The sequence below is a fragment of the Oncorhynchus gorbuscha genome, linkage group LG22, assembly GCF_021184085.1.
Source record: "Oncorhynchus gorbuscha isolate QuinsamMale2020 ecotype Even-year linkage group LG22, OgorEven_v1.0, whole genome shotgun sequence".
In the NCBI taxonomy this organism is placed as follows: Eukaryota; Metazoa; Chordata; class Actinopteri; order Salmoniformes; family Salmonidae; genus Oncorhynchus; species Oncorhynchus gorbuscha.
This window is the reverse complement of record NC_060194.1, coordinates 20,241,654-20,267,083: the sequence shown is the minus strand read 5'-3', so window position 1 is coordinate 20,267,083 and position 25,430 is coordinate 20,241,654. Positions and strand designations below refer to the sequence as shown.

The window sequence follows — 25,430 nt, the reverse complement described above, 5'->3', positions numbered from 1 at the left end:
TTCCCACACCTGTTCCCGATCCTTTTCCCTGATTAGAGTCCCTATTTCTCTCCTTGTTTTCCGTACCTGCCCCGTCGGATCCTTGTCTATATTCACCGTGCTGTGTCTATGTTTTGCCCTGTCGTGTCGTGTTTCCCTCAGATGCTGCGTGGTGAGCAGGTGTCTGAGTCTGCTAGGTTCAAGTGCCTTCCCGAGGCAACCTGCAGTTCTTGATCAAGTCTCCAGTCTGTTCTCGTCTTTACGAGTAGTATTATGCCTTTTGTTTTGTTAAGTATCTTACTGGATTAAAAACTCTGTTTTCGCCAAGTCGCTTTTGGGTCCTCATTCACCTGCATAACAGAAGGATCCGACCAAGGAATGGACCCAGCGACTACAGAGGCTCGTAACACTGCCGTCAAGATCCAAGGAGCCATGCTCGGCAGACACGAGCAGGAATTGTCTGCTGCTCGCCATGCCGTGGAGAACCTGGCCGCTCAGGTTTCCGACCTCTCTGGACAGTTCCAGAGTCTTCGTCTCGTGCCACCTGTTACTTCCTGGCCTGCCGAGCCTCCGGAACCTAGGGTTAATAACCCACCTTGCTACTCCGGGCAGCCCACGGAGTGCCGCTCCTTTCTCACCCAGTGTGATATTGTGTTCTCTCTCCAACCCAACACATACTCTAGCGAGAGAGCTCGGGTTGCTTACGTCATTTCACTCCTTACTGGCCGGGCCCGAGAGTGGGGCACAGCTATCTGGGAGGCAAGGGCTGATTGTTCTAACAATTACCAGAACTTTAAAGAGGAGATGATTCGGGTTTTTGACCGTTCAGTTTTTGGTGGGGAGGCTTCTAGGGCCCTGGCTTCCCTATGCCAAGGTGATCGATCCATAACGGATTACTCTATAGAGTTTCGTACTCTTGCTGCCTCTAGTGACTGGAACGAGCCGGCGCTGCTCGCTCGTTTTCTGGAGGGACTCCACACAGTGGTCAAGGATGAGATTCTCTCTCGGGAGGTTCCTTCCAGTGTGGACTCTTTGATTGCTCTCGCCATCCGCATAGAACGACGGGTAGATCTTCGTCACCAAGCTCGTGGAAGAGAGCTCGCGTCAACGGTGTTTCCCTGCTCCGCATCGCAACCATCTCCCTCCTCTGGCTCAGAGACTGAGCCCATGCAGCTGGGAGGTATTCGCATCTCGACCAAGGAGAGGGAACGGAGGATCACCAACCGCCTGTGCCTCTATTGCGGATTTGATGGACATTTTGTCAATTCATGTCCAGTAAGAGGCCAGAGCTCATCAGTAAGCGGAGGGCTACTGGTGAGCGCTACTACTCAGGTCTCTTCATCTAGATCCTGTACTACTATGTCGGTCCATCTACGCTGGACCGGTTCGGGTGCTACATGCAGTGCCTTGATTGACTCTGGGGCTGAGGGTTGTTTCATGGACGAAGCATGGGTTCGGAAACATAACATTCCTTTCAGACAGTTAGACAAGCCTACGCCCATGTTTGCTTTAGATGGTAGTCATCTTCCCAGTATCAGATTTGAGACACTACCTTTAACTCTCACAGTATCTGGTAACCACAGTGAGACTATTTCTTTTTTGATTTTTCGTTCACCTTTTACACCTGTTGTTTTGGGTCATCCCTGGCTAGTATGTCATAATCCTTCTATTAATTGGTCTTGTAATTCTATCCTATCCTGGAACGTATCTTGTCATGTGAAGTGTTTAATGTCTGCCATCCCTCCCATTTCTTCTGTCCCCACTTCTCAGGAGGAACCTGGCGATTTGACAGGAGTGCCGGAGGAATATCATGATCTGCGCACGGTCTTCAGTCGGTCCCGAGCCAACTCCCTTCCTCCTCACCGGTCGTATGATTGTAGTATTGATCTTCTTCCGGGGACCACTCCTCCTCGGGGTAGACTATACTCTCTGTCGGCTCCCGAACGTAAGGCTCTCGAGGATTATTTATCTGTGTCTCTTGACGCCGGTACCATAGTGCCTTCTTCCTCTCCGGCCGGGGCGGGGTTCTTTTTTGTTAAGAAGAAGGACGGTACTCTGCGCCCCTGCGTGGATTATCGAGGGCTGAATGACATAACGGTTAAGAATCGTTATCCGCTTCCCCTTATGTCATCAGCCTTCGAGATTCTGCAGGGAGTTAGGTGCTTTACTAAGTTGGACCTTCGTAACGCTTACCATCTCGTGCGCATCAGAGAGGGGGACGAGTGGAAAACGGCGTTTAACACTCCGTTAGGGCATTTTGAGTACCGGGTTCTGCCGTTTGGTCTCGCCAATGCGCCAGCTGTTTTTCAGGCATTAGTTAATGATGTTCTGAGAGACATGCTGAACATCTTTGTTTTTGTCTATCTTGACGATATCCTGATTTTTTCACCGTCACTCGAGATTCATGTTCAGCACGTTCGACGTGTTCTACAGCGCCTTTTAGAGAATTGTCTCTACGTAAAGGCTGAGAAGTGCTCTTTTCATGTCTCCTCCGTTACTTTTCTCGGTTCCGTTATTTCCGCTGAAGGCATTCAGATGGATTCCGCTAAGGTCCAAGCTGTCAGTGATTGGCCCGTTCCAAGGTCACGTGTCGAGTTGCAGCGCTTTTTAGGTTTCGCTAATTTCTATCGGCGTTTCATTCGTAATTTCGGTCAAGTTGCTGCCCCTCTCACAGCTCTTACTTCTGTCAAGACGTGTTTTAAGTGGTCCGGTTCCGCCCAGGGAGCTTTTGATCTTCTAAAAGAACGTTTTACGTCCGCTCCTATCCTCGTTACTCCTGACGTCACTAGACAATTCATTGTCGAGGTTGACGCTTCAGAGGTAGGCGTGGGAGCCATTCTTTCCCAGCGCTTCCAGTCTGACGATAAGGTTCATCCTTGCGCTTATTTTTCTCATCGCCTGTCGCCATCTGAGCGCAACTATGATGTGGGTAACCGTGAACTGCTTGCCATCCGCTTAGCCCTAGGCGAATGGCGACAGTGGTTGGAGGGGGCGACCGTTCCTTTTGTCGTTTGGACAGACCATAAGAACCTTGAGTACATCCGTTCTGCCAAACGACTTAATGCCCGTCAAGCTCGTTGGGCGTTGTTTTTGCTCGTTTCGAGTTTGTGATTTCTTACCGTCCGGGTAGCAAAAACACCAAGCCTGATGCCTTATCCCGTCTGTTTAGTTCTTCTGTGGCTTCTACTGATCCCGAGGGATTCTTCCTTATGGGCGTGTTGTCGGGTTAACAGTCTGGGGAATTGAAAGACAGGTTAAGCAAGCACTCACGCACACTGCGTCGCCGCGCGCTTGTCCTAGTAACCTCCTTTTCGTTCCTGTTTCCACTCGTCTGGCTGTTCTTCAGTGGGCTCACTCTGCCAAGTTAGCTGGTCATCCCGGTGTTCGAGGCACTCTTGCGTCTATTCGCCAGCGCTTTTGGTGGCCGACTCAGGAGCGTGACACGCGCCGTTTCGTGGCTGCTTGTTCGGACTGCGCGCAGACTAAGTCGGGTAACTCTCCTCCTGCCGGTCGTCTCAGACCGCTCCCCATTCCTTCTCGACCATGGTCTCACATCGCCCTAGACTTCATTACCGGTCTGCCTTTGTCTGCGGGGAAGACTGTGATTCTTACGGTTGTCGATAGGTTCTCTAAGGCGGCACATTTCATTCCCTCGCTAAACTTCCTTCCGCTAAGGAGACGGCACAAATCATCATCGAGAATGTGTTCAGAATTCATGGCCTCCCGTTAGACGCCGTTTCAGACAGAGGTCCGCAATTCACGTCACAGTTTTGGAGGGAGTTCTGTCGTTTGATTGGTGCGTCCGTCAGTCTCTCTTCCGGGTTTCATCCCCAGTCTAACGGTCAAGCAGAGAGGGCCAATCAGACGATTGGTCGCATACTACGCAGCCTTTCTTTCAGAAACCCTGCGTCTTGGGCAGAACAGCTCCCCTGGGCAGAATACGCTCACAACTCGCTTCCTTCGTCTGCTACCGGGTTATCTCCGTTTCAGAGTAGTCTGGGTTACCAGCCTCCTCTGTTCTCATCCCAGCTTGCCGAGTCCAGCGTTCCCTCCGCTCAAGCGTTTGTCCAACGTTGTGAGCGCACCTGGAGGAGGGTGAGGTCTGCACTTTGCCGTTACAGGGCACAGACTGTGAGAGCCGCCAATAAACGCAGGATTAAGAGTCCAAGGTATTGTTGCGGCCAGAGAGTGTGGCTTTCCACTCGCAACCTTCCTCTTACGACAGCTTCTCGTAAGTTGACTCCGCGGTTCATTGGTCCGTTCCGTGTCTCCCAGGTCGTCAATCCCTGTCGCTGTGCGACTGCTTCTTCCGCGACATCTTCGTCGCGTCCATCCTGTCTTCCATGTCTCCTGTGTCAAGCCCTTTCTTCGCACCCCCGTTCGTCTTCCCTCCCCCTCCCGTCCTTGTCGAGAGCGCACCTATTTACAAGGTACGTAAGATCATGGACATGCGTTCTCGGGGACGGGGTCACCAATACTTAGTGGATTGGGAGGGTTACGGTCCTGAGGAGAGGAGTTGGGTTCCGTCTCGGGACGTGCTGGACCGTTCGCTTATTGATGATTTCCTCCGTTGCCGCCAGGGTTCCTCCTCGAGTGCGCCAGGAGGCGCTCGGTGAGTGGGGGGTACTGTCATGTTTTGTCATTAATTATCATGTCTTGTCCCTGTGCTTCCCCTTCTATTCGTTTCCCTCTGCTGGTCTTATTAGGTTCTTTCCCTCTTTCTATCCCTCTCTCTCCCCCTCCCTCTCTCACTCTCTCGCTCTCTCTTCTCTCTATCGTTCCGTTCCTGCTCCCAGCTGTTCCTATTCCCCTAATCAATCATTTAGTCTTCCCACACCTATTCCCGATCCTTTTCCCTGATTAGAGTCCCTATTTCTCTCCTTGTTTTCCGTACCTGCCCCGTCGGATCCTTGTCTATATTCACCGTGCTGTGTCTATGTTTTGCCCTGTCGTGTCGTGTTTCCCTCAGATGCTGCGTGGTGAGCAGGTGTCTGAGTCTGCTAGGTTCAAGTGCCTTCCCGAGGCAACCTGCAGTTCTTGATCAAGTCTCCAGTCTGTTCTCGTCTTTACGAGTAGTATTATGCCTTTTGTTTTGTTAAGTATCTTACTGGATTAAAAACTCTGTTTTCGCCAAGTCGCTTTTGGGTCCTCATTCACCTGCATAACAGCCTGCCCCACATTGCGAGCTTTTGAGTGAAAGAGCTGATCTTGTCTGTGACCTGAGGGAGGTGTTTATCTTTCCCTTTAAACTGTAGTTCATTTAGTTCATTTAGCTTTCCAAATATGTCACTCAGGTAGGCCAGTTTTTCCAGGAAGTTCTCATCACAAAAAAATTCTGCGAGGTCATACTTATGCTCCTGCTCCGAAAACATTCTTATCTGCTCTCTGAGCTCAACAACTCGGGACAAGACTTTTCCTCGTGACGGCCACCTTGCTTCACTGTGAAACAGCACAGCTTGATGTTCAGCTCCCATCTCCTCACAGATAGCAGAGAAGACTCTTGTTTTTAGTGGTCTGGTCTTTATAAAATTGACTACACCTACAATGTCAGTCATAACCTCACTTAATTCAGAGGAACGGTGCCTTTATGCCAGTGCTTCTCCGTGTATAACACAGTGTGTCCACTCAGCATTAGGTGAGGCCTTCTTGATGAGTCCCGAAGTCCTTCTCTCATCCCTGCCATGGTCTGTGCACCATCACTGCAAACACCAATGCAGTTCTCCCACTTTAGCCCATTCTCAGTCAGGAAGCAGTCCAGCATTTTGAATAGCTCTTCAGCTGTGGCTCTGTCTCTGACATATTTACAAAAAAGTTGATCCTCACACATGGAGTTTGTCATGTCAAAACGTACATAAGCGAAACAAACAGTCTTTGTTGCTGTCAGTTGCTTCATCGAACTGTAAGGCAAAACGTTGGTCTTTGCATTTATCTACCAGCTGTTCTTTAAGATCGTTAGCAATGTCATTTATACGTCTGGCGACAGTGTCATTGGACAGAGGGATGGTTTTTATTTTTGCAGCACTTGCGTCATCCAGCATGACAGAGACCATGTCTAATGCTGCAGGCAGTATCAGCTCCTCTGCTATGGAGTGTTTTGTTTTGCACTGAGCAATTTGGTTCGCCACCTTATATGATGCTAACAGTGCTCACTGGTTTACTGAAGTAGCATTCACAAAGCGGGATGATTGTTGGGAATATTCGACACGTTTTCACTTAAAAAACTCAAGTGGCTTATCAGCTTGATTGGGGTGTAATTGTCTTTAAGTGACGCCTTAATTTATTTGGCTTCATGCTGTCCACTGCCAACATTTTTAGACACAGTAAACATACCGGTCTTTCCTCGTCCCCCACCGTAGTCACAGTGAAGCCAAGCGCTACATATGCTTCGTCATATGCCCTCGTCTTAGCTTTCGGGAGACTTACGTTTGTCTCATTATCTCCGTGTCTCTCCGCCTTTCTTTTCATCCCTGTTTAAATATTCTTCCATGGTGTCTCTTAAGGGTTTGTTATCTGCACTTCATATCTCTTGCTCTGTGCTGTGTGCTCTTGTTCGGTGCAACAAAAAAAAACTACTCCCTGTGGGAAAAAAAAGCATGTTTCCAGGGGTCAATCGTGCCCCCCCGGCGGCAACCCCCCGAGCCCCCCCATGGGGGCGCGCCCCACTATTTGAGAAGGACTGCTGTAATGTAACAAAATGTGTAAAAAGTCTGGGGGTCTGAATACTTTCCAAATGCACTGTATTTATTCTAGATTTGTATTAGTATCAAAATATTGTCCTTTTAATAGTCTACTCTAGAGGTTGTTACTGTAACTTAATGTTTCACTTTTGCCAGACCCACATTCGAGGATTTGTTTTGAACCGCTAAACATGACCTTTAATTTCAGAATGAACTTAGACTAGAACATAATTAGTGAGCGAGCTCTGAGGAACTCTGGGGAGTCCCAATCAGGAAGAGGTTATGTGGAGCCTCCAAAACATTAACAGTTGTTGCTATGGAGTTTACCTTGTTTATTGTATCTTTCACTTAGCATTAAACTTGGCCAGTCGGCATGCTCTTCGAGCGTAACTCCTTCCTTCACTCTAAAAGGATTTTTAGGTTTAATATATAACCATGTTTGGCTCTTAAATTTGAAAGATAGATGTTTTTGGTGGCATGAAGAGATACTGTTTGTGGGGAATCCCCAACCTTGGTGTCGGTAATGATGAACTTAGGCAACATTTATTCTGATATTGTCAAACTTACTGAGTCATTCTGGATATATTTGCGTTGTGATAATTTATGTTTCTTGAGAAATATAGTACCCGTCAATAGACACATCTACTCATTCCAGGGTTTTTCTTTATTACAAAAATGTTCTACATTGTAGAATAATAGTGAAGACATCAAAAATATGAAATAACACATATGGATTCATGTAGTAACCAAAAAAGTGTTTAACAAATTCTTCAAAGTAGCCACCCTTTGCCATGATGACATCTTTGCACACTCATGGCATTCTCTCAACCAGATTCATGAGGTAGTCACCTGGAATGCATTTCAATTAACAGGTGTGCCTTGTTTATTTGTGGAATGTATTTCCTTCTTACTGCATTTGAGCTAATCAGTTGTGTTGTGACAAGGTAGGGGTGGTCGATTCCATATTATGGCAATGCGGAACATTTCAAGAACTTTGAAAGTTTCTTTAAGTGCTGTCGCAAAAACCATCAAGCGCTATGATGAAACATTGTTCTCCTGAGGACAGCCACAGGAAAGGAAGACCCACTTTTACCTCGGCTGCAGAGGATAAGTTCATTAGAGTTAACTGCACCTCAGATTGTAGCTCAAATCAATTCTTCACAGTATTCAAGTAACAGACACATCTCAACATCAACTGTTCATAGGAAACTGCGTGAATCAGGCCTTTCATGGTTGAATTGCTGCAAAGAAACCACTACTAAAGGGCACCAGTAAGAAGAAGACACTTGCTTGTGCCAAGAAACACAAACAATGGACATTAGACTGGTGGAAATCTGTCCTTTGTTGTGATGAGTCCAAATGTGAGATTTTTGGTTCCGACCGCCGTGTCTTTGTGAGACACAGAGTAGGTGAACGGATGAACTCCACATGTGTTGTTCCCACCATGAAGCATGGAGTAGGAGGTGTGGGGTTGCTTTGCTGGTGCCACTGTTTGTGATTTAATTAGAATTCAAGGCACACTTAACCTGCATGGCTACTACAGCATTCTGCAGCAATACGCCATCCCATCTAGTTTGCACTTTAGTGGGACTATCATTTGTTTTTCAACAGGACGATGACCCAACACACCTCCTGGCTGTGTAAGGGCTATAGGACTAAGAAGGAGTGATGGAGTGCTGCATCAGATGACCTGGTCTCTGCATTCACCTGACCTCAACCCAATTGAGATGGTTTGGGATGAGTTGGACCGCAGAGTGAAGGAAAAGCAGCCAACAAATGCTCAGGATATGTGGGAACTCCTTCAAGACTTTTGGAAAAGCATTCCTCATGAAGTTGATTGAGAGAATGCCAAGAGTGTGCAAAGCTGTAATCAAGGCAAAGGGTGGCTACTTTGAATAATCTAAAATATATTTTGATTTGTTTAACACTTTTTTTGTCACTACATGATTCCATGTGTTATTTCATAGTTTTGATTTCTTCACTATTATTCTACCATGTAGAAAATAGTAAAAATAAATTAAAACCCTTGAATGAGTGTGTCCAAACTTTTGACTGGTACTGTATGTTTGTGTGAATATCATTAACAAAAGGGTTTGTTTATAGTAAATTCTGGATTCTTTAAATAACCACTTGGATGACACAAGTAGAATTACTCAATAAAATCGAAACTAAGAGCCCTCCTTTGGACAGAAGCCAGGAAAATGAGTAAATAGCCAGGTTGTCTATCTGACAGTGGATATCTTTATTCGATTCTGTAACTCAAACAGCTCACCAGGCTATCAAATGGATGAGTTGTGACCCTCAGATAGCACACTGTGTGGCGTATAGTTTACAGCGTACTAAAACAATGGATTTTTAAAAAGAGAAAACACAAGGTTCTGAGGAAAAGTCGGCCGTTCTTCCAAAGTCTGCATGTGGAGACATGGTACCATAAACACCTTCAAACTTGGTACATTACACTGACACTGTAATCCAGCAGACCCTAGAGTTCCAAGTATGTTTTAAGAGGGGGTACTGTTAAATTTACTGACAGTTTACACAGGGCCCTGTGCCTTGTTATGAAGTGGGGAGCAATCCCTCTGCCTTGTTTCCCAGAGTCCTGGAGCAGTCCGTGGAAGTTCAATCCATCAGTGTGTTCTACGACCCCTTTATCACCTTTTACATTCCATTAATGGCAGCTTTATCAAATGAAAAACACAATGACTCACAAGTGGAAAAGTTATGCCTCTCACTCACATTATTATTGAGAACATTTGGGTGAGAAGAATCGTGGGTGAAATTGTTGATAAAAATTGGCATTTGGACGAGTAAAATCTGTTAAAAATATTTTGGCAGGGGATATTTACAAGCATGCATGTCTGCTTTGAAAATATATTTTTTTTGTGGAAAGCATGGGTGTTCATACTGTTGATGTTACAGTATATTTTATTGTCTTGCTTTACACCAAAGGAGGTCAAGTAATGATTTTAGATAATTTTAGGCCAAGGTCTCTTATGATTTAAATAGTCTAACTTTTGATTGTACTTATTTAACCAATGTAAGGGTCATGTTAAAGATACATTACAAATAGCCCAATAGCAAGCCAAAACATATAGTATTTTCTCATGTTTAGCAGTTGTGCTACATTATGTAACTTGCACTGCATGACCAAATGTATGTGGACACCGGCTCGTCGAACATCTCATTACAAAATCATGGGCATTAATATTGAGTTGGACCCCCTTTGCTGCTACAACAGCATCCACTGTTCTGGGAAAGCTTTCCACTGGATGTTGGAGCATTGCTGCTGGAACTTGCTTCCATTCAGCCACAAGAGCATTAGTGAGGTCGGGCACTGATATTGGGCGATCAGGACTGGCTCCCAGTTGGCATTCCAATTCATCCTAAAGGTGTTTGATGGTTAAGGCCAGGGCTTTGTGCGGGCCAGTCAAGTTCTTCCACACTGATCTCGACAAACCATTTCTGTATAAACCTTGCTTTGTGCATGGGGTCATTGTCATGCTGAAACATGAAAGGGCCTTGTATGTATGCTGTCATGTTAAGATTTCCTTCACTGGAACTAAGGCCTGAACTAATAGCCTGAACAATGAGAAATGGCCCCAGACCTGTATCTCTTCTCCACCAATCCTTACAGTTGGCACTATGCATTAGGGCAGGTAGTGTTCTCCTGGTATCCGCCAAACCCAGATTTGTCCGTTGGACTGCCAGATAGTGAATCTCCCGACTAACAGTTATTGTGCTGACGTTGCTTTCAGAGGCAATTTGGAACTCGGTAGTGAGTGTTGCTACCAAGAACAGACGATTTTTACGCGCTTCAGCACTTGGCGGTCCCATTCTGTGAGCTTGTGTGGACTACCACTTTGCGACTGAGCCGTTGTTTCTCCTAGATGTATCCACTTTACAATAAGAGAACTTACAGTCTACTGAGGGCGGCTCTAGCAGGGCAGAAATGTGACTAACTGTATTACGTTTCAGGGAAGACCCAGATGCAGACAATGTCGAAGTATCAAAAGTTTATTACTAGAACAGGGGGCAGGCAAAACGACAGGTCAAGGGCAGGCAGAGGTCAGTATTCCAGATCAGAGTCCAAAAGGTACAAAACGGCAGGCAGTCTTGGGGTCAGGGCAGGTAGAAAGGTCAAAATCGGGAAAACTAGAAATCAGGAACTAGAAACAGAGAGGAGCAAGGGGAAAACGCTGGTAGGCTTGACGAACAAAACGAACTGGCAACAGACAAACAGAGAACACAGGTATAAATACACTGGGGATATTGGGGAAGATGGGCGAAACCTGGAGGGGGGTGGAGACAAGCAAAAAGACAGGTGAAACAGATCAAGGTATGACAAACTGACTTGTTGGAAAGGTGGCATTGTCACACCCTGACCATAGTTTGCTTTGTATGTTTCTATGTTTTGTTTGGTCAAGGTGTGATCTGAGTGGGCATTCTATCTTGTGTGTCTAGTTTGTCTGTTTCTGTGTTTGGCCTGATATGGTTCTCAATCAGAGGCAGGTGTTAGTCATTGTCTCTGATTGGGAACCATATTTAGGTAGCCTGTTTGGTGTTGGGTTTTGTGGGTGATTGTTCCTGTCTCTGTGTTTGTTTGCACCAGATAGGCTGGTTAGGTTTTTTCACGTTTATTGTTTTTGTATACTGTTCGTGTTTTTCATCTTTATTAAAGATGTATACAAATAACCATGCTGCATTTTGGTCCGATCCCTGCTACACCTCCTCTTCAGAGGAAGAGGAGAAAGAAAACCGTTACAGGCATCTTATGATGGTGCCACGTTGAAAGACACTGAGCTCTTCAGTAAGGCCATGCTACTGCCAATGTTTGTCTATGGAGATTGCATGGCTGTGTGCTAGATTTTATACACCTGTCAGCAATGGGTAGAATAATAGTGAAGACATAAAAACTCTGAAATAACACATGGAATCATGTAGTATCCAAAAAAGTGTTAAACAAATACATTTTATATTTGAGTTTCTTCAAAGTAGCCACCCTTTGCCTTGATGACAGCTTAGCACACTCTTGGCATTCTCCCAACCAGCTTTATGAGGTAGTCACCTGGAATGCATTTCAAATAACAGGTGTGCCTTGTTAAACGTTTGAGCCAAACAGTTGTGTTGTGACGAGGTAGGGGTGGTATACAGAAGATAGCCCTATTATGGCAACAGCAGCTCAAATAAGTAAAGAGAAATGACAGTCCATCATTACTTTAAGACATGAAGGTCAGTCAATCCGGAAAATGTCAAGAACTTTGAAAGTTTCTTCAAGTGCAGTTACAAAAAACATAAAGGTTTACTACATGATTCCATATGTTGTTTCATAGTTATGTCTTCACTATTATTCTACAATGTAGAAATGGTAAAACTAAAGAAAAACCCTTGAATGAGTAGGTGTGCCTGTATTATATATATATATATACTTTTTTCCTCTTTTTTTTATTTCTTTGCTTTCAGGCCCATGGGTAAAGGATGGTATGGGGAGGATTTTCTCTGGTCGCTGGAAGGAGTGGGTGTTGGAGGGTGACTGATGAGCAACCCTAGTTGCTAGCGGGAGTGGAAAGGGGTGGGAAACAGGGTTTCCTGGGTGGGGGGTTGGATGGGGACATGTTGGCTGGGTGGGGTTGGGGGAATGAGCTGAGAGGTGGAGGCCCACCTCTTTTTTGTTTTGTTTTCCTGTTTACACTGAATTTATCATGTATAATGAAACTCTGTATGTATTTCTTTCTGTTTCTTTTCTTCTTTTGAGGGGCAGCCTACAGGTACAGGTTTTATAAACGTATAATTTGAAATGGATAATGTACCTGTAACATTCCCAACAAAAATGTCGCCACAAAAAAAAGGAATTACATTTACTGTAACGGGTGGACAAAAATGCCTACCTAAAAGCCACACCTCCAATCTTCTGATAGGCTGCCACCTTTACAATATATTATTAAAAAGGTTCAAAATGTAACCCCTCCCATCACATAAAGGTTATGTTTTGAATCTTTACTCATGGGTTCCTCAGATACCATTCATCAGAGGGGTTCCTCTGGAAACAGTTTGGAACTGGAAAGGTTCCCCATGTGGTAATTTTTAGAACCCCAAAAGGTTCTTCTAGGGTCTTTTACTACTTATAGTAGGCCTATACTGTGAGATATGGATTCAGGTACAACCTGGAGCCTTTGAAAGGGCTCCATCAGCCCAGGGAAAACCAAAAGTATCTTTGGCAGTCACCTCTTATTTTCTAACTTTTGGCACAATAACTTCAAGTTTAAGTTGAAGACTTTCATTATGACGCCGTACTTTTTTTTATGTAGCGTAAATTTGACAATTTTATGCCGTTGCCGAGTTTGACAGAACTCACCAAAATCCTGCAAAAAATGGCCCTGCTCCTGTCTCATATGCAAAATATTTAGTTCCAGCTCTGAGAGGTCAGGTATCAGCTCTTTACTAGTTGTTCATTAATTAAAGGAAAAGTCAGTGGTATCCACTCTTGGTGCTTTTGTATTTGGGTGTTGACGTCTGCAAATAGGAAGTTGCACTGTTGTTTATGATGATGTCATCTTGCGGATGCTACCTTTTAATAAGTGTTCCTTTTTTTCCCAGCCCTTTGGGGGAGATGGTTGGTGTGACACCATCAACAACAGGGCCTACTGCGAGTATGATGGAGGGGACTGCTGTCCATCCACCCTCTCAACCAGAAAGGTACATTTACCTGTTTTCATCGTCACCCCCATACACCTCCTTAAATTACCTGCTTTTTTTCTATGCTTCCATATGAGTCAAGTCTACTGCAGCGGCGATGTTTTTCTCCCACATACCTGCTACTTTGCCTACTGTATATGCATACTGCCTATTCATTCCTGAGAGTCTGCTGCAGCCAGCTAACTGGAGGTCATTCGACTCTCTCATGTCCGTACCTATGACTCATGGCGGTAGCGCGGCCACTGCCGGTTCCCCCTTGAATGAGTAAGCTAAGCAACGGAGTGCCTGTCATAAATAAATCGGCTGCTAAATAGTATTTTATGAGGGGAAGGCCAGGTGTCTGTGGTCTTCTGTAACTGTAAAACACCAGTTAAACTATCAAGCTCTGAGAAAGTGAAATAAACCGTGAGTGACAGCATCCTGCCACTGTGGGTCCAGTGGAACTGTGGAGGACTGGTGTTTATGCAGCCCATGGAAACTCCTCTGGTCTCCTGGGCACTTTGATTTGTAGAGTCTGGTTTTGGGTCCAAAGTCCGAGCTGGCAGCAGACTTGGACAGTAGACTAGAAGACGACTCAGTCCACTCGCTTCCAGTTTAAGCACAAACATGTCAATCTGTGTTTACAAAGGCAGCACAATTTTAATATTTGTTCCACTAATTGGTCTTTTGACCAATAAGATCAACTCTGATAAAGATCTGATGTGAAAATATCTGATGTGATTGGTCAAATGCGGCCTAATAAGTTCGATAAACCACAATGTGTTCTACATTTTTGTACAGTGCAAATCTTTCATTCAATTAATTCTTAAATAATTATTAAATTGACATGACTTGTCTCTAAAACATTTATTATTCCATTTTCAAAGGAGTTTATTGAAGTTGTGATAAACATTGGATAGCAACTACTCTAAACTGCATACAAAACAGTCAAATTATTGGCTTTTGTTTGACGCAAGCAGGAAAAACATCCAGTCTCTGTTGTTCAGAAGTCATTAGAACAAAACAAAGGCAGCAGGGTATGGCTTTGTCCCAAATTACACCCTATTCCCTACATATTGCAATATATCATTTGGCTCACCACAGCCTCCATCAATGAACCAACATTAGGCTTAGGAGACACTTTGTTGCCAAACAAACATACTTTTAATGGGATCTGATTTTCTCTTCTTGACCTTCTGGAACAGTTGCTAAGTCTTCAATAAAACTATTACTTCCATTAATCATCAATGAAATAACAGGTAGGCTAGCCTCTGCATTAACCTAGCTTAGTTCACATTTCTTGCAACAGAATGCTTTGCAGGGCATCTGAGTTTATTTTGCAACCTGTGGGGATGGCCTGCGTCCTAGACAAGACTTGGCAACCTATTGTTGATTCTTAACATGTGTTCATCCGTTCACCACTGTGGTGTATTCCCTCCCCCACTCCAGGTTTCTCACTGTTAAGTCCATGGTGAACTATTTGACATCACTCCCTTTATTAATCTCTTGGGAGACATTTGTTTTGTCTTTGAAATAAAAAGTGTGTAGAGCTCAAATATATAATACCATGCAATTAATGGTATAGATTATTGCATTGTTAAACGTCTGCTATTACCTTGTAGATGTGTTGGTTCAATTGGAGAAATGACCCCTGGTTGTGATTTTAGTGTCACTTGAGATTTGTTTCTAATCTCCTGGTTACTTGACTGATTGACAGGTCATTCAGTTTGGGGCCGACTGTGATCAGGATGAATGCACTTGCCGTGATCCCAAAGCAGAGGAGAACAAGAGCAAAGCCAAATACTTGGAAGCAGGACTGCTATGAACGATGGAACGGGATAGGCCAAGGCTGGCCCACAATGAAACAACAAGATGAACTTCACCCCTGGTCATTATGTATTTCCAGTTTGTTTTCCTATTAGAGAGCAATGAAGGCTATATCTCTTTTAACCAAAAATAAAAACAGTGTTTCAAGATTGTGGCTTTTAGGATTTCAACACAATAAATTATCTGTAAAGACAACTAACTTGTATAGAATAATATATTTGGGAAATGTCTAATGTCGCATGTAGATGTAGTTACGGAAGTCTACAGTATTTCAACATCATATCACATAATACACATGTAAGCATATCATAGCTACCTAACTTTTGAGTCGTAAGATGTAGCAGTTTTCTCAAGAAATATTCTAAACAAATATTATACCTAAGTGTCGTCTTGTTCTGTGTGATAGTATACTGTATTTTACTCTTGATATTGAATAAACTGTAACTTCGTCAGATGATGATTTGATCTAACTTGTTTGTTTTTGGGTCTCCACACTCCTCTGAACATAAGGGAAACACATACAGTACTATCTGTATCTCTTGCCCGTAACAATATACACTGAAAAACATGCAACAATTTCAAATCAAATCAAACTTTATTTGTCACATGAGCCAAATACAGTAGGTTTAGACCTTACCGTGAAATGCTTACTTTACAAGCCCTTAACCAACAATGTAGTTCAAGAAAGAGTTAAGAAAATGTACCAAATAAACAAAGCAATAAGCAACAAATATTGAAATATATTCATTTAGGCCCTAATCTATGGATTTCACATGACTGGAAATACAGATATGCATCTGTTGGTCACATATAACTTTAAAAAAAAGTAGGAACATGGATCAGAAAACCAGTCAGTATATGGTGTGACAGCCATTTGCCTCATGCAGTGTGACACATCTCCTTTGCATAAAGTTGATCTGACTGTTGATTGAGGCCTATGGAATGTTGTCCCGAAGTTGCTGCCTATGGAATGCTGTGCGAAGTTGTTGCATATTGGCAGGAACTGGAACACAATGTCATAAATGTCGATCCAGAGTATCCCAAACATGCTCAATGGGTGACATGTCTGGTGAGTATGCAGGCCATGGAAGAACTGGGACATTTTCAGCTTACAGGAATTGTGTACAGATCCTTGCAACAAGGGGCCAACAAGGCTGAAACATGAGATGATGGTGGTGGAGGAATGGCACGACAATGGGCCTCAGGATCTCATCACAGTATCTCTAAATTCAAATGACCATGGATAAGATGCAATTGTTTTTGATATCTGTAGCTTATGCCTGCCCATACCATAACCCCACTTCCACCATGGGGCACTCGGTTTATAACATTGACATCAGCAAACCACTCGTCCACATGACGCCATACACACTGTCTGCTAATCTGGGGCGGCAGGGTAGACTAGTGTTTAGAGCGTTGTACTAGTAACCGGAAGGTTGCAAGTTCAAACCCCCGAGCTAACAAAGTACAAATCTGTCGTTGACGGCCACTGTTCCTAGGCCGTCATTGAAAATAAGAATTTGTTCTTAACTGACTTGCCTAGTTAACTAAAGGTAAAAAAAAAATCTGTCCTGTATTGTTGAAACTAGGATTCATCCATAAAGAGCACACTTCTCCAGTGTGCCAATAGCCATCGAAGGTGAGCATTTGCCCACTGAAGTTGGTTATGACGTCAAACTGCAGTCAGGTCAAAACCTTAGTAGGATGACAAACCTGTAGAGACGGTTTCTGTGCAGAAATTCTTTGGTTGTGCAAACCGACAGTTTCAGCAGCTGTACGGATGACTCGTTTCAGACCATAACGCAGGTGAAGTCAGATGTGGAGGTCCTGGGCTGCCGTGGTTACACATGGTCGTTGTGAGGCATGCTGCCAAATTCTCTAAAATGACGATGGAGGCGGCTTAAGGTAGAGAAATTGACATTCAATTCTCTGGCAACAGCTCTAGTGGACGTTCCTGCAGTCAGCATGCCAATTGCACTCTCCCTCAAAACTTCTGTGGTATTGTGACAAAACTGCACATTTAAGTGTGGCCTTTTATTGTCCCCAGGACAATGATCATGCAGTTTAATGATCATGCGGTTTAATAAGCTTCTTGATATGCCACAACTGTCAGGTGGATGGAAGCCCACTGAAGTTGGGAGAAATGAGAAAGGAGAAATGCTTCACTAATAGGGATTAAACAAATTTGTGCACAAAATTTGAGAGAAGCTTTTTTTGCGTATGGATCATTTCTGGGATCTTTTATTTCAGCTCATGAAACATGGGACCAACACTTTACATGTTGCATTTACATGTCTTTAGGCATTGTAATTGTGTTTATACCATCATGTGTGAGGCTCTACAATCCATAAGAAACATTCCCATCAGTTTTACATTGATTTGAGTTAACTGACTAAAAAGGAACAAGGCCTGATAAGGTAACTTTTTTCCAGAATGTCCAACAATCCACATTTGACAATATATTCTTTATTATTTTTTGAAATAGCAAAGATCAAAGTGAAAAAGGGAACATTAGATTATCCACATAAACTACTATATCTAACATGCAGATTTTTGTTGTTTTCATCAGCTTATGTTGTGTATGGTAACAATTCTGAATCACTTCTGATGGATAATTAGTTTTGTGAAGCATTTTAATCTGTCCATTTTTCTAATCCACTTCACTGTATTGAATAAACAAACCTCTCCAAAATGAATATACATATAACAACTATACATAATGAATGCTCACACCTCTCGTGCAAATTTCACAAAAAGAAACATACCAATGGCTTTCTCATAATGCAAGATATCCTTACAGCTGATGTCCACTGTTATCAATGTTATAATACAAATCATGTGTAATACAATATTTACAGAAGCAAACCACTGTTCTGTGCTGTTATTTAATGCATTGGTGAACCTATGAAAATATCTACAAGCATTGGTTTTCAAGTCTATGTTATGGGGACAACTACTGCATTAAGGAATGTGTTAGGAGCCCCAAAAAATGTATTCAAGAAAACAGTCAGTATTTGGTTGATATTAATTGCAAGTGTGTGCTGCTTTGAAATGCTATTGTAGTAAATGTATGAACAATTATTATAATAAAAGAAAGGTATCAAACACTGGCATGTTAGTTGAGTTTGTGTTTTTACAGTATCAACAACACCTGTTGCACATGTATATTCTTAAGACACATACAGTAAGATAGGATTAGATCTATAAACATACTACAGATAAACAATATAAAACATTGATTTTCTGTTATCTTTCATTTTGTAATAGAAATACTGATTCAAAGATAGCCATTTGATTTCAGAATAATTAGGAATTTATTGATGTAGCAAATACTGTCATTTGGGTTTGGCAACTTTAAACATTTAAGGCTCTATCAGTCTGTAAAGCTGAAGCATTACGCAATAGAATGTAAAGATAATTTCCAATATGCAGCGTTTACCATGAATGCAGTCTACGCTAAAGCAGGAACAACGCCTTTAAATTACAATCACTCTGTAAAGCTGTACTTCCGCAATGCGGATTCAATAGAGCCCTTAGAGACTAAAACCAAGTCAAACTGTACATGAACTCCCAAACTTCTGAAATTGACCACAAATTCATATACTGCCTATCTCCATACATGTACAACAGCTTAAATATGAATTTATACTTGAATACTACATTCAACATATTAAATAACTGAATCTTCGCCATCATAATATATACATTTTGGGGATGGGATTGTTGGTGCAACTTCCAAATTTCCCAAAAGTCATGAAAAGTGCTGTCTAAATGCAGTAAAGCATTACTGTTATACCTTGCTCTTGCTTCTCAAATACACCCTACCTTGAAATAAGGTTCCTATAACTGTAAATATGGGTTAGAACATACAATATTTGAAAAGCAGACATGACGATAACCCCAAAAGCACACTTCCAACTCCTCAAGAACCATTATTTGTTGTGTGACGTTCAACGTTCTTTGGGCTCCCCATAATCATTGTACATGACTGGCAGGTTCTGTTCGTCGCAGGCCTTTCGCACATCCTGGCCTAGGTCCACCCAGTTGAGACCAAAGGCCTTGGTGTCTGTGTAGCGGCAGGACAGGTACTTGAGGGACATCCTGCGCAGGCCAATCTTGGGCTCCTGGAGAAGACCCCTGCACCAGCCACTCAGGTCATCCAGCTGGGAGAGAATCAGACCAGCTTTCCTGCAAAGGAACACAACAAGGCACTACTCAGCAAACACACACTACCTTCAAATCAGGTTCCTTTAATGGTAAATAAGGCTAAAAAAATCAATGCTTTCCTGCAAAGGAACACGACACAACACTCCTCAGCACACAACTTATGTAGTATTGAATGGAAGGCTATGGTCCATTGCACCTGCCACAGTGATCCACAGTATAGACATGATATGTACAGGTGTCTATAACATGGATAACTATTGGTAATCATGACATACTGATTCTTAAACTAACTGCCCAGGGCTGCCAGATTTCGATGAAATATGACCTATAATTACTTACAGTATCACATTTAAGTAAGTATTCAGACCCTTTACTGAGTACTTTGTTGAAGCACTTTTGGCAGTGATTACAGCCTCAAGCCTTCTTGGGTATGATGCTGCAAGCTTGTACACCTGTATTTGGGGAGTTTCTCTCATTCTTCTCTGCAGATCATCTCAAGGTCTGTCAGGTTGGATGGGGAGCGTTGCTGCACAGCAATTTTCAGGTCTCTCCAGAGATGTTCGATCTGGTTCAAGTCCAGGCTTTGGCTAGGCCACTCAAGAACATTCAGAAACTTGCTCCGAAGCCACTCCTGCGTTGTCTTCACTGTGTGCTTAGGGTCGTTGTCTTGTTGGAAGGTGAACTTTCATCCCAGTCTGAGGTCCTGAGCCCTCTGGAGCAGGTTTTCATCAAGGATCTCTCTGTACTTTGCGCGGTTCATCTTTCGATCATGACTAGTCTCCCAGTCCTTGCCATTGAAAAACATCCCCACAGCATGAAGCTGTTACCACCATGCTTCACCGTAGGGATGGTGCAAGGTTTCCTCCAGACGTGACGCTTGGCATTCAGACCAAAGAGTTCAATCTTGGTTTCATCAGACCAGAGAATCTTGTTTATCATGGTGCCTTTTGCCAAACTCCAAGCGGGCTGTCATGTGCCATTTACTGAGGATTGGCTTCCGTCTGGCGACTCTACCATAAAGCCCTGATTGGTGGAGTGCTGCAAAGATGTTTTTCCATCTGGAAGGTTCTCCCATCACCACAGAGGAACTCTGGAGCTCTGTCAGAGTGACCATTGGGTTGTTGGTCAACGCCCTGACCAAGGTCCTTCTCCCCGATTGCTCAGGTTGGCCAGGCAGCCAGCTCTAGGAAGAGTCTTGGTGGTTTCAAACTTCTTCCATTTAAGAATGGAGGCCACTGTGTTCTTGGGGACATTCAATGCTGCAGACATTTTTTGGTACCCTTCCCCAGATCATTGCCTCGACACAATTCTGTCTGAGTTCTACGGACAATTTCTTCGTCCTCATGGCTTGGTTTTTGTTCTGACATACACTGTCAACTGTGGGACCATATATAGACAGGTGTGTGCCTTTCTAAATCATGTCCAATCAATTGAATTTACCACAGGTGGACTCCAATAAAGTTGTAGAAACATCAAGGATGATCAATGGAAACAGAATGCACTTGAGCTCAATTTTGAGTCTCATAGCAAAGGGTCTGAATACTTATGTAAATAAGGTATGTTTTATATATTTTTTTATAAATTTGCCAAAATTTCTAAAAATCTGTTTTTGCTTTGTGATTATGGGGTATTGTGTGTAGATTGATGACGAAATAGTTTTATTTAATCCATTGTAGAATAAGGCTGTAACGAAGCAAAATGTAGAAAAAGTCCATGGTTCTGAATACTTTCTGAAGGCACTGTAGGCAAGGCCTTCAGACAAAATAAAATAACTTAATGCCCTTTCAAATTTGTTGATCTCGATTTCTTGTAGAATTTTGCTCAAAAGTACAAGAAGAAAAAGTAAGATTGATGGAAATACTTAATACATAAAATATGGACCTCTGTCTGGATTGAGGTAAGATTTTAGTATTTGGTGTTCTCACCTTAAATGATCAAATGACAAGTCAAACGTTGGATAGAGCGGGTCACTCATAAATCACACGTTGTGGTGGCCTCACCATTGTTTTTACACTACATCATAATACGACAGACTCTAAACCGACCTCTTCCCTTCAGAAGGAGACTGGGCATGAGGTGGAATAAATCATTCTTAGGTCAATACCTGACTGTTATTCATCCATTTCATAACCTGTACAGGGTCTACCCATGTTCAGATAGTGATGACGTTGAAAGTGATGAAGCTGTCTCCAGGATAAGTGGCTAACAGAAACAGCAACTGATGGAAAGAGTGCCTGATTCCTCAGACATGACTTCACCTCACTCATTGGCCAAACCAGGACCACCAAACTGTAATGTAAAGAGTGAGACGTTTTTGTCGACCCACAATACATTTTTGTTATTAATTTAAAAAAACATTTTAATAATGTCATCCCTACCAACTCCTACATTCAAAGCATTCCTAAGATTATGTTCCAAAGAATCCAATGTTTTCAGACATACCTCTTAACTTGCTAATCATTGTTTTGTTGTTAGAACAGGCACAAGGTGCAATGAGGACAGCTTCTTCATGTGCTTTAAGTGTCAGAAGGTGAGACTTTCCAAACAAGGACACTATCACTGTTTCATGAACATACTGTAATGGAGTGTCATATTTCCAGGTATTTGCATTCAATAGGTGATAGCTGTGCTTGTAATGTTAAGCATCCTCATATTTTAGATTTTGTATTCCAAACTAGGGGCCAGTTTTTTTGGTCCTTCTGTAGCTCAGTTGGTAGAGCATGGTTCTTGTAACGCCAGGGTAGTGGGTTCGATTCCCGGGACCACCCATACGTAGAATGTATGCACACATGACTGTAAGTCGCTTTGGATAAAAGCGTCTGCTAAATGGCATATATTATTATTATATTATATATATATTATTTTTTATTACATACACCAGATAGGTGCATTGAAATGTGTTGTTTTACAGGGTTACATAGAAGTACGGCACCCCATGAGCAAAATAAGTGTCTTGCTCAAGGGTACATCGACAGATTTTTTATATTGTCGGGTCAGGCATTCGAACCAGCAACCTTTTGGTTACTGGCCCAACAGTCTAACTGCTAGGCTACTGTACCTGCCGCCCTGAATACTGGATACCCAGTACGTTTACATAGAGAAACTAAGCAACATCCCATTTGCGGATGATAGTCAAATAGGGCAGAACAACAGCTTAAATACTCACAACGTATTATCTGCAGAGAACTCTTGATTAAAGAATATAAATGGTACTTTAACGATGTCAAAATTCAAAGACATATTAAGTCATTATAAAATAATCGGTATCTGTGTAGTAGAGGTGCTGTCATTTATATAATTTTTCTAAATGTATTTATGTTTCTAGTATCTTGCCACATTTCAGTGGTTTAAGGAATTTAGATGTTTATTTGCTTAAAACAAAAATCTTGCGGTTTGTTATGCTTTAATTTTTCAAGAAAAGGTTTTGGGCTCCAAATAGCAACGGTTGTCACCATAAATCCCAGCATGTAAAGAAGTGGAAAATGGCCTCACATTTCCAGGGTACATTTTGGAGCTCTCCCACTCTGCCAAGGCCCCTATTTCATATCTCCTTGACTCCACTGCTTTTCACTGGTCGGAGAGGAAACAATCAGCTGCATTCCTCAGACAGCCAGTCACAGAGACCAGGGACTGGTTCAAAAGAGCATCAATGATGCTAGGAAACCACCACTATGATGAGTCTGTCTCTGTGTTACACGTTGTTATACAATCCGATACGTTCATTGTCCATGTTCATGGAAATTCAATATGAATGCACACAATTTAATGTCTTGCATGCAAGTAAACTGTTGGACTTTCATGGTACAGTACATGTATTGTTGTTCATAACTAACAACCAGATATGGAGTATATTTGTTGGTAGGACAGTCCAGTCCTCATCTGCAATTTGAGATAATGGAAGAGTGATTGTGGTAGAATAATGTCTGAGGAAAATCCCTATATCTTCTAAACAGTCTTGATTAAATTAGACCCTTTTTAACCAAAAAATGTTAAATCACAAAAACATGAGCTCCACTTATCATGTCATCAACAGAAATCCAACCATAACAATACTTAGCATCGCAGGAAATTGCCTGATTAGGATGTGTCATAAAAATAACTGTCAGTTATTGGGCTGTACAGGAAAGGAGATAGAGGGGGAGTGAAATGTTCAAGATAGGATTTTCTCCTACCAAGCCAACATCTATCATTTCTAAGTCAACAACCAGCCCCATGCCTTTAGTAATGGGTAGTCCTGTAGCGATGACAAGATCAGGACACGGAGAGAAGTGTCGGGCTCGGGAGACAGACTTTGTACGTTTATGTTTGGCATGAACATCACGCGATGTTGCAGGAAAAAGCAACAAAAATGTTCTCTGACAGGGGCCAACCTAACTTGTCAGTGAGATATGATATGTACAAAAGCTGGGAGAGGAATATTTCCCCTGCGTTATAAAGATAGATCCATTTATTTTAACATATTGTTTACTCTGCAGAAACAAGTTTTAATTTAGTCAGGGGCAGAGTGGGTGACTATTATCTGTATTTTGACTAGCTAATGAAAATTGCATTTACAATGGTTCACATTGTTTGTGACAGGGAAACCCCAGTGAATTTGAGGATTTCATAACAAGGAATTTCATTCCTGGAGACAAGCCCAGGCACAGGCGATGTTGTCGGCTTTGTATTGTTGTGTGTGGAAGGGAGCATCTCATTGCTTTGATCCAAGCGGTAAATTGTTCCCTTCAGAAATGGTAGAGAGTACAGAACAAGTAAACAAGTGACTGGGGTTCTCCAACAACGCTACAAGGGCAGTGCACCTAACACAATGTCCAATGCAAACCATGTCTTTTCAAATGATTCTCATTTACATTTAAGAATATATTACAAATACACCGCTTCAATAATGCCTATGACACATTTCCTGAGACAGCAGGCTTACACAATCACAACACATTAGAACAACAAGGAAAATCCTGGCCAACATGCTAACAAGCTAATAGTCTTACAGTACGACGTAAGTAAAAAGGTAGCCACCATCCGTAACACTATAACGGTGTTTAGCGAGATAATGTCCAATTGATTACTAGGTTAATCTAAACCCATGTTTATAGTCTCCGACACCTCACCTCAAATGCACTTACTTTGGTTTCATCTAATGTCAGTGCACTCTTGATGTGAATTGTCCCTCTGAAAATGTGGGGCTATTAATGTAAGTGTATTTTAATTGAACACTTCAGAAGCAAACCAATTACGTCAACCCTTCTAATATGGGCTCAATTTGGCAACAACCTTTAATTTGAAGCTAAGGCCCCGATTTGTAATCTTGGAGTCAAAGACGTCTTAATCAGTTTCAGCTGCTTCACCGTGCATCTACAGGCAACTGGACGTAGACATTTTATATCAGACACATGGCTCTGTTTCTAAAACATTTCGCTATAATTTCACATTATACAGTGGCTTGCGAAAGTATTCACCCCCTTGGCATTTTTCCTATTTTGTTGCCTTATAACCTGGGTGGTTTGTATCATTTGAAGATGCAAAATATGTTTAATTGTGAAACAAACAAGAAATAAGACAAAATAACAGAACTTGAGCGTGCGTAACTATTCACCCCCCCAAAGTCAATACTTTGTAGAGCCACCTTTTGCAGCAATTACAGCTGCAAGTCTCTTGGGGTATGTCTCTATAAGCTTGGCACATCTAGCCACTGGGATTTTTGCCCATTCTTTAAGGCAAAACTGCTCCAGCTACTTCAAGTTGGATGGGTTCTGCTGGTGTACAGCAATCTTTAAGTCATACCACAGATTCTCAATTGGATTGATGTCTGGGCTTTGACTAGGCCATTCCAAGACATTTAAATGTTTCCCCTTAAACCACTCAAGTGTTGCATTAGCAGTATGCTTAGGGTCAGCAGGGTAGCCTAGTGGTTAGAGCGTTGGACTAGTAGCCGGAAGGTTGCAAGTTCAAACCCCCGAGCTGACAAGGTACAAATCTATCGTTCTGCCCCTGAAGAGGCAGTTAACCCACTGTTCCTAGGCTGTCATTGAAAATAAGAATTTGTTCTTAACTGACTTGCCTAGTTAAATAAAGGTAAAATAAAAACATGTAAGTAAAAAATTGTCCTGC

The 25,430-nt window shown here is 42.6% G+C and overlaps 2 protein-coding genes across 11 annotated transcripts in view; one reads left to right on the top strand and one right to left on the bottom strand.

Annotated features, from left to right (window-relative positions):
* LOC124009771 (pappalysin-2-like) overlaps window positions 1-15,614 on the top strand; it is a 93,067-nt gene extending 77,453 nt beyond the window's left edge. The window contains exons 22-23 of the mRNA XM_046321923.1: window positions 13,251-13,349; window positions 15,046-15,614. Of these exons, the coding sequence (XP_046177879.1) occupies window positions 13,251-13,349; window positions 15,046-15,153 (207 nt within the window). The 3' untranslated portion in view covers window positions 15,154-15,614. The remainder of the gene's footprint in view (window positions 1-13,250; window positions 13,350-15,045) is intronic.
* A 1,740-nt stretch (window positions 15,615-17,354) lies between these two features.
* LOC124009716 (astrotactin-1-like) overlaps window positions 17,355-25,430 on the bottom strand; it is a 276,537-nt gene continuing 268,461 nt past the window's right edge. For 8 of the 10 annotated variants that reach the window (XM_046321826.1, XM_046321828.1, XM_046321829.1 and 5 more), the window contains one exon: window positions 17,355-19,343. In XM_046321826.1, coding sequence (XP_046177782.1) covers window positions 19,106-19,343 — 238 coding nt within the window. In that variant the 3' untranslated portion in view covers window positions 17,355-19,105. The remainder of the gene's footprint in view (window positions 19,344-25,430) is intronic. The other 2 variants (XM_046321832.1, XM_046321833.1) reach the window with 1 other exon arrangement.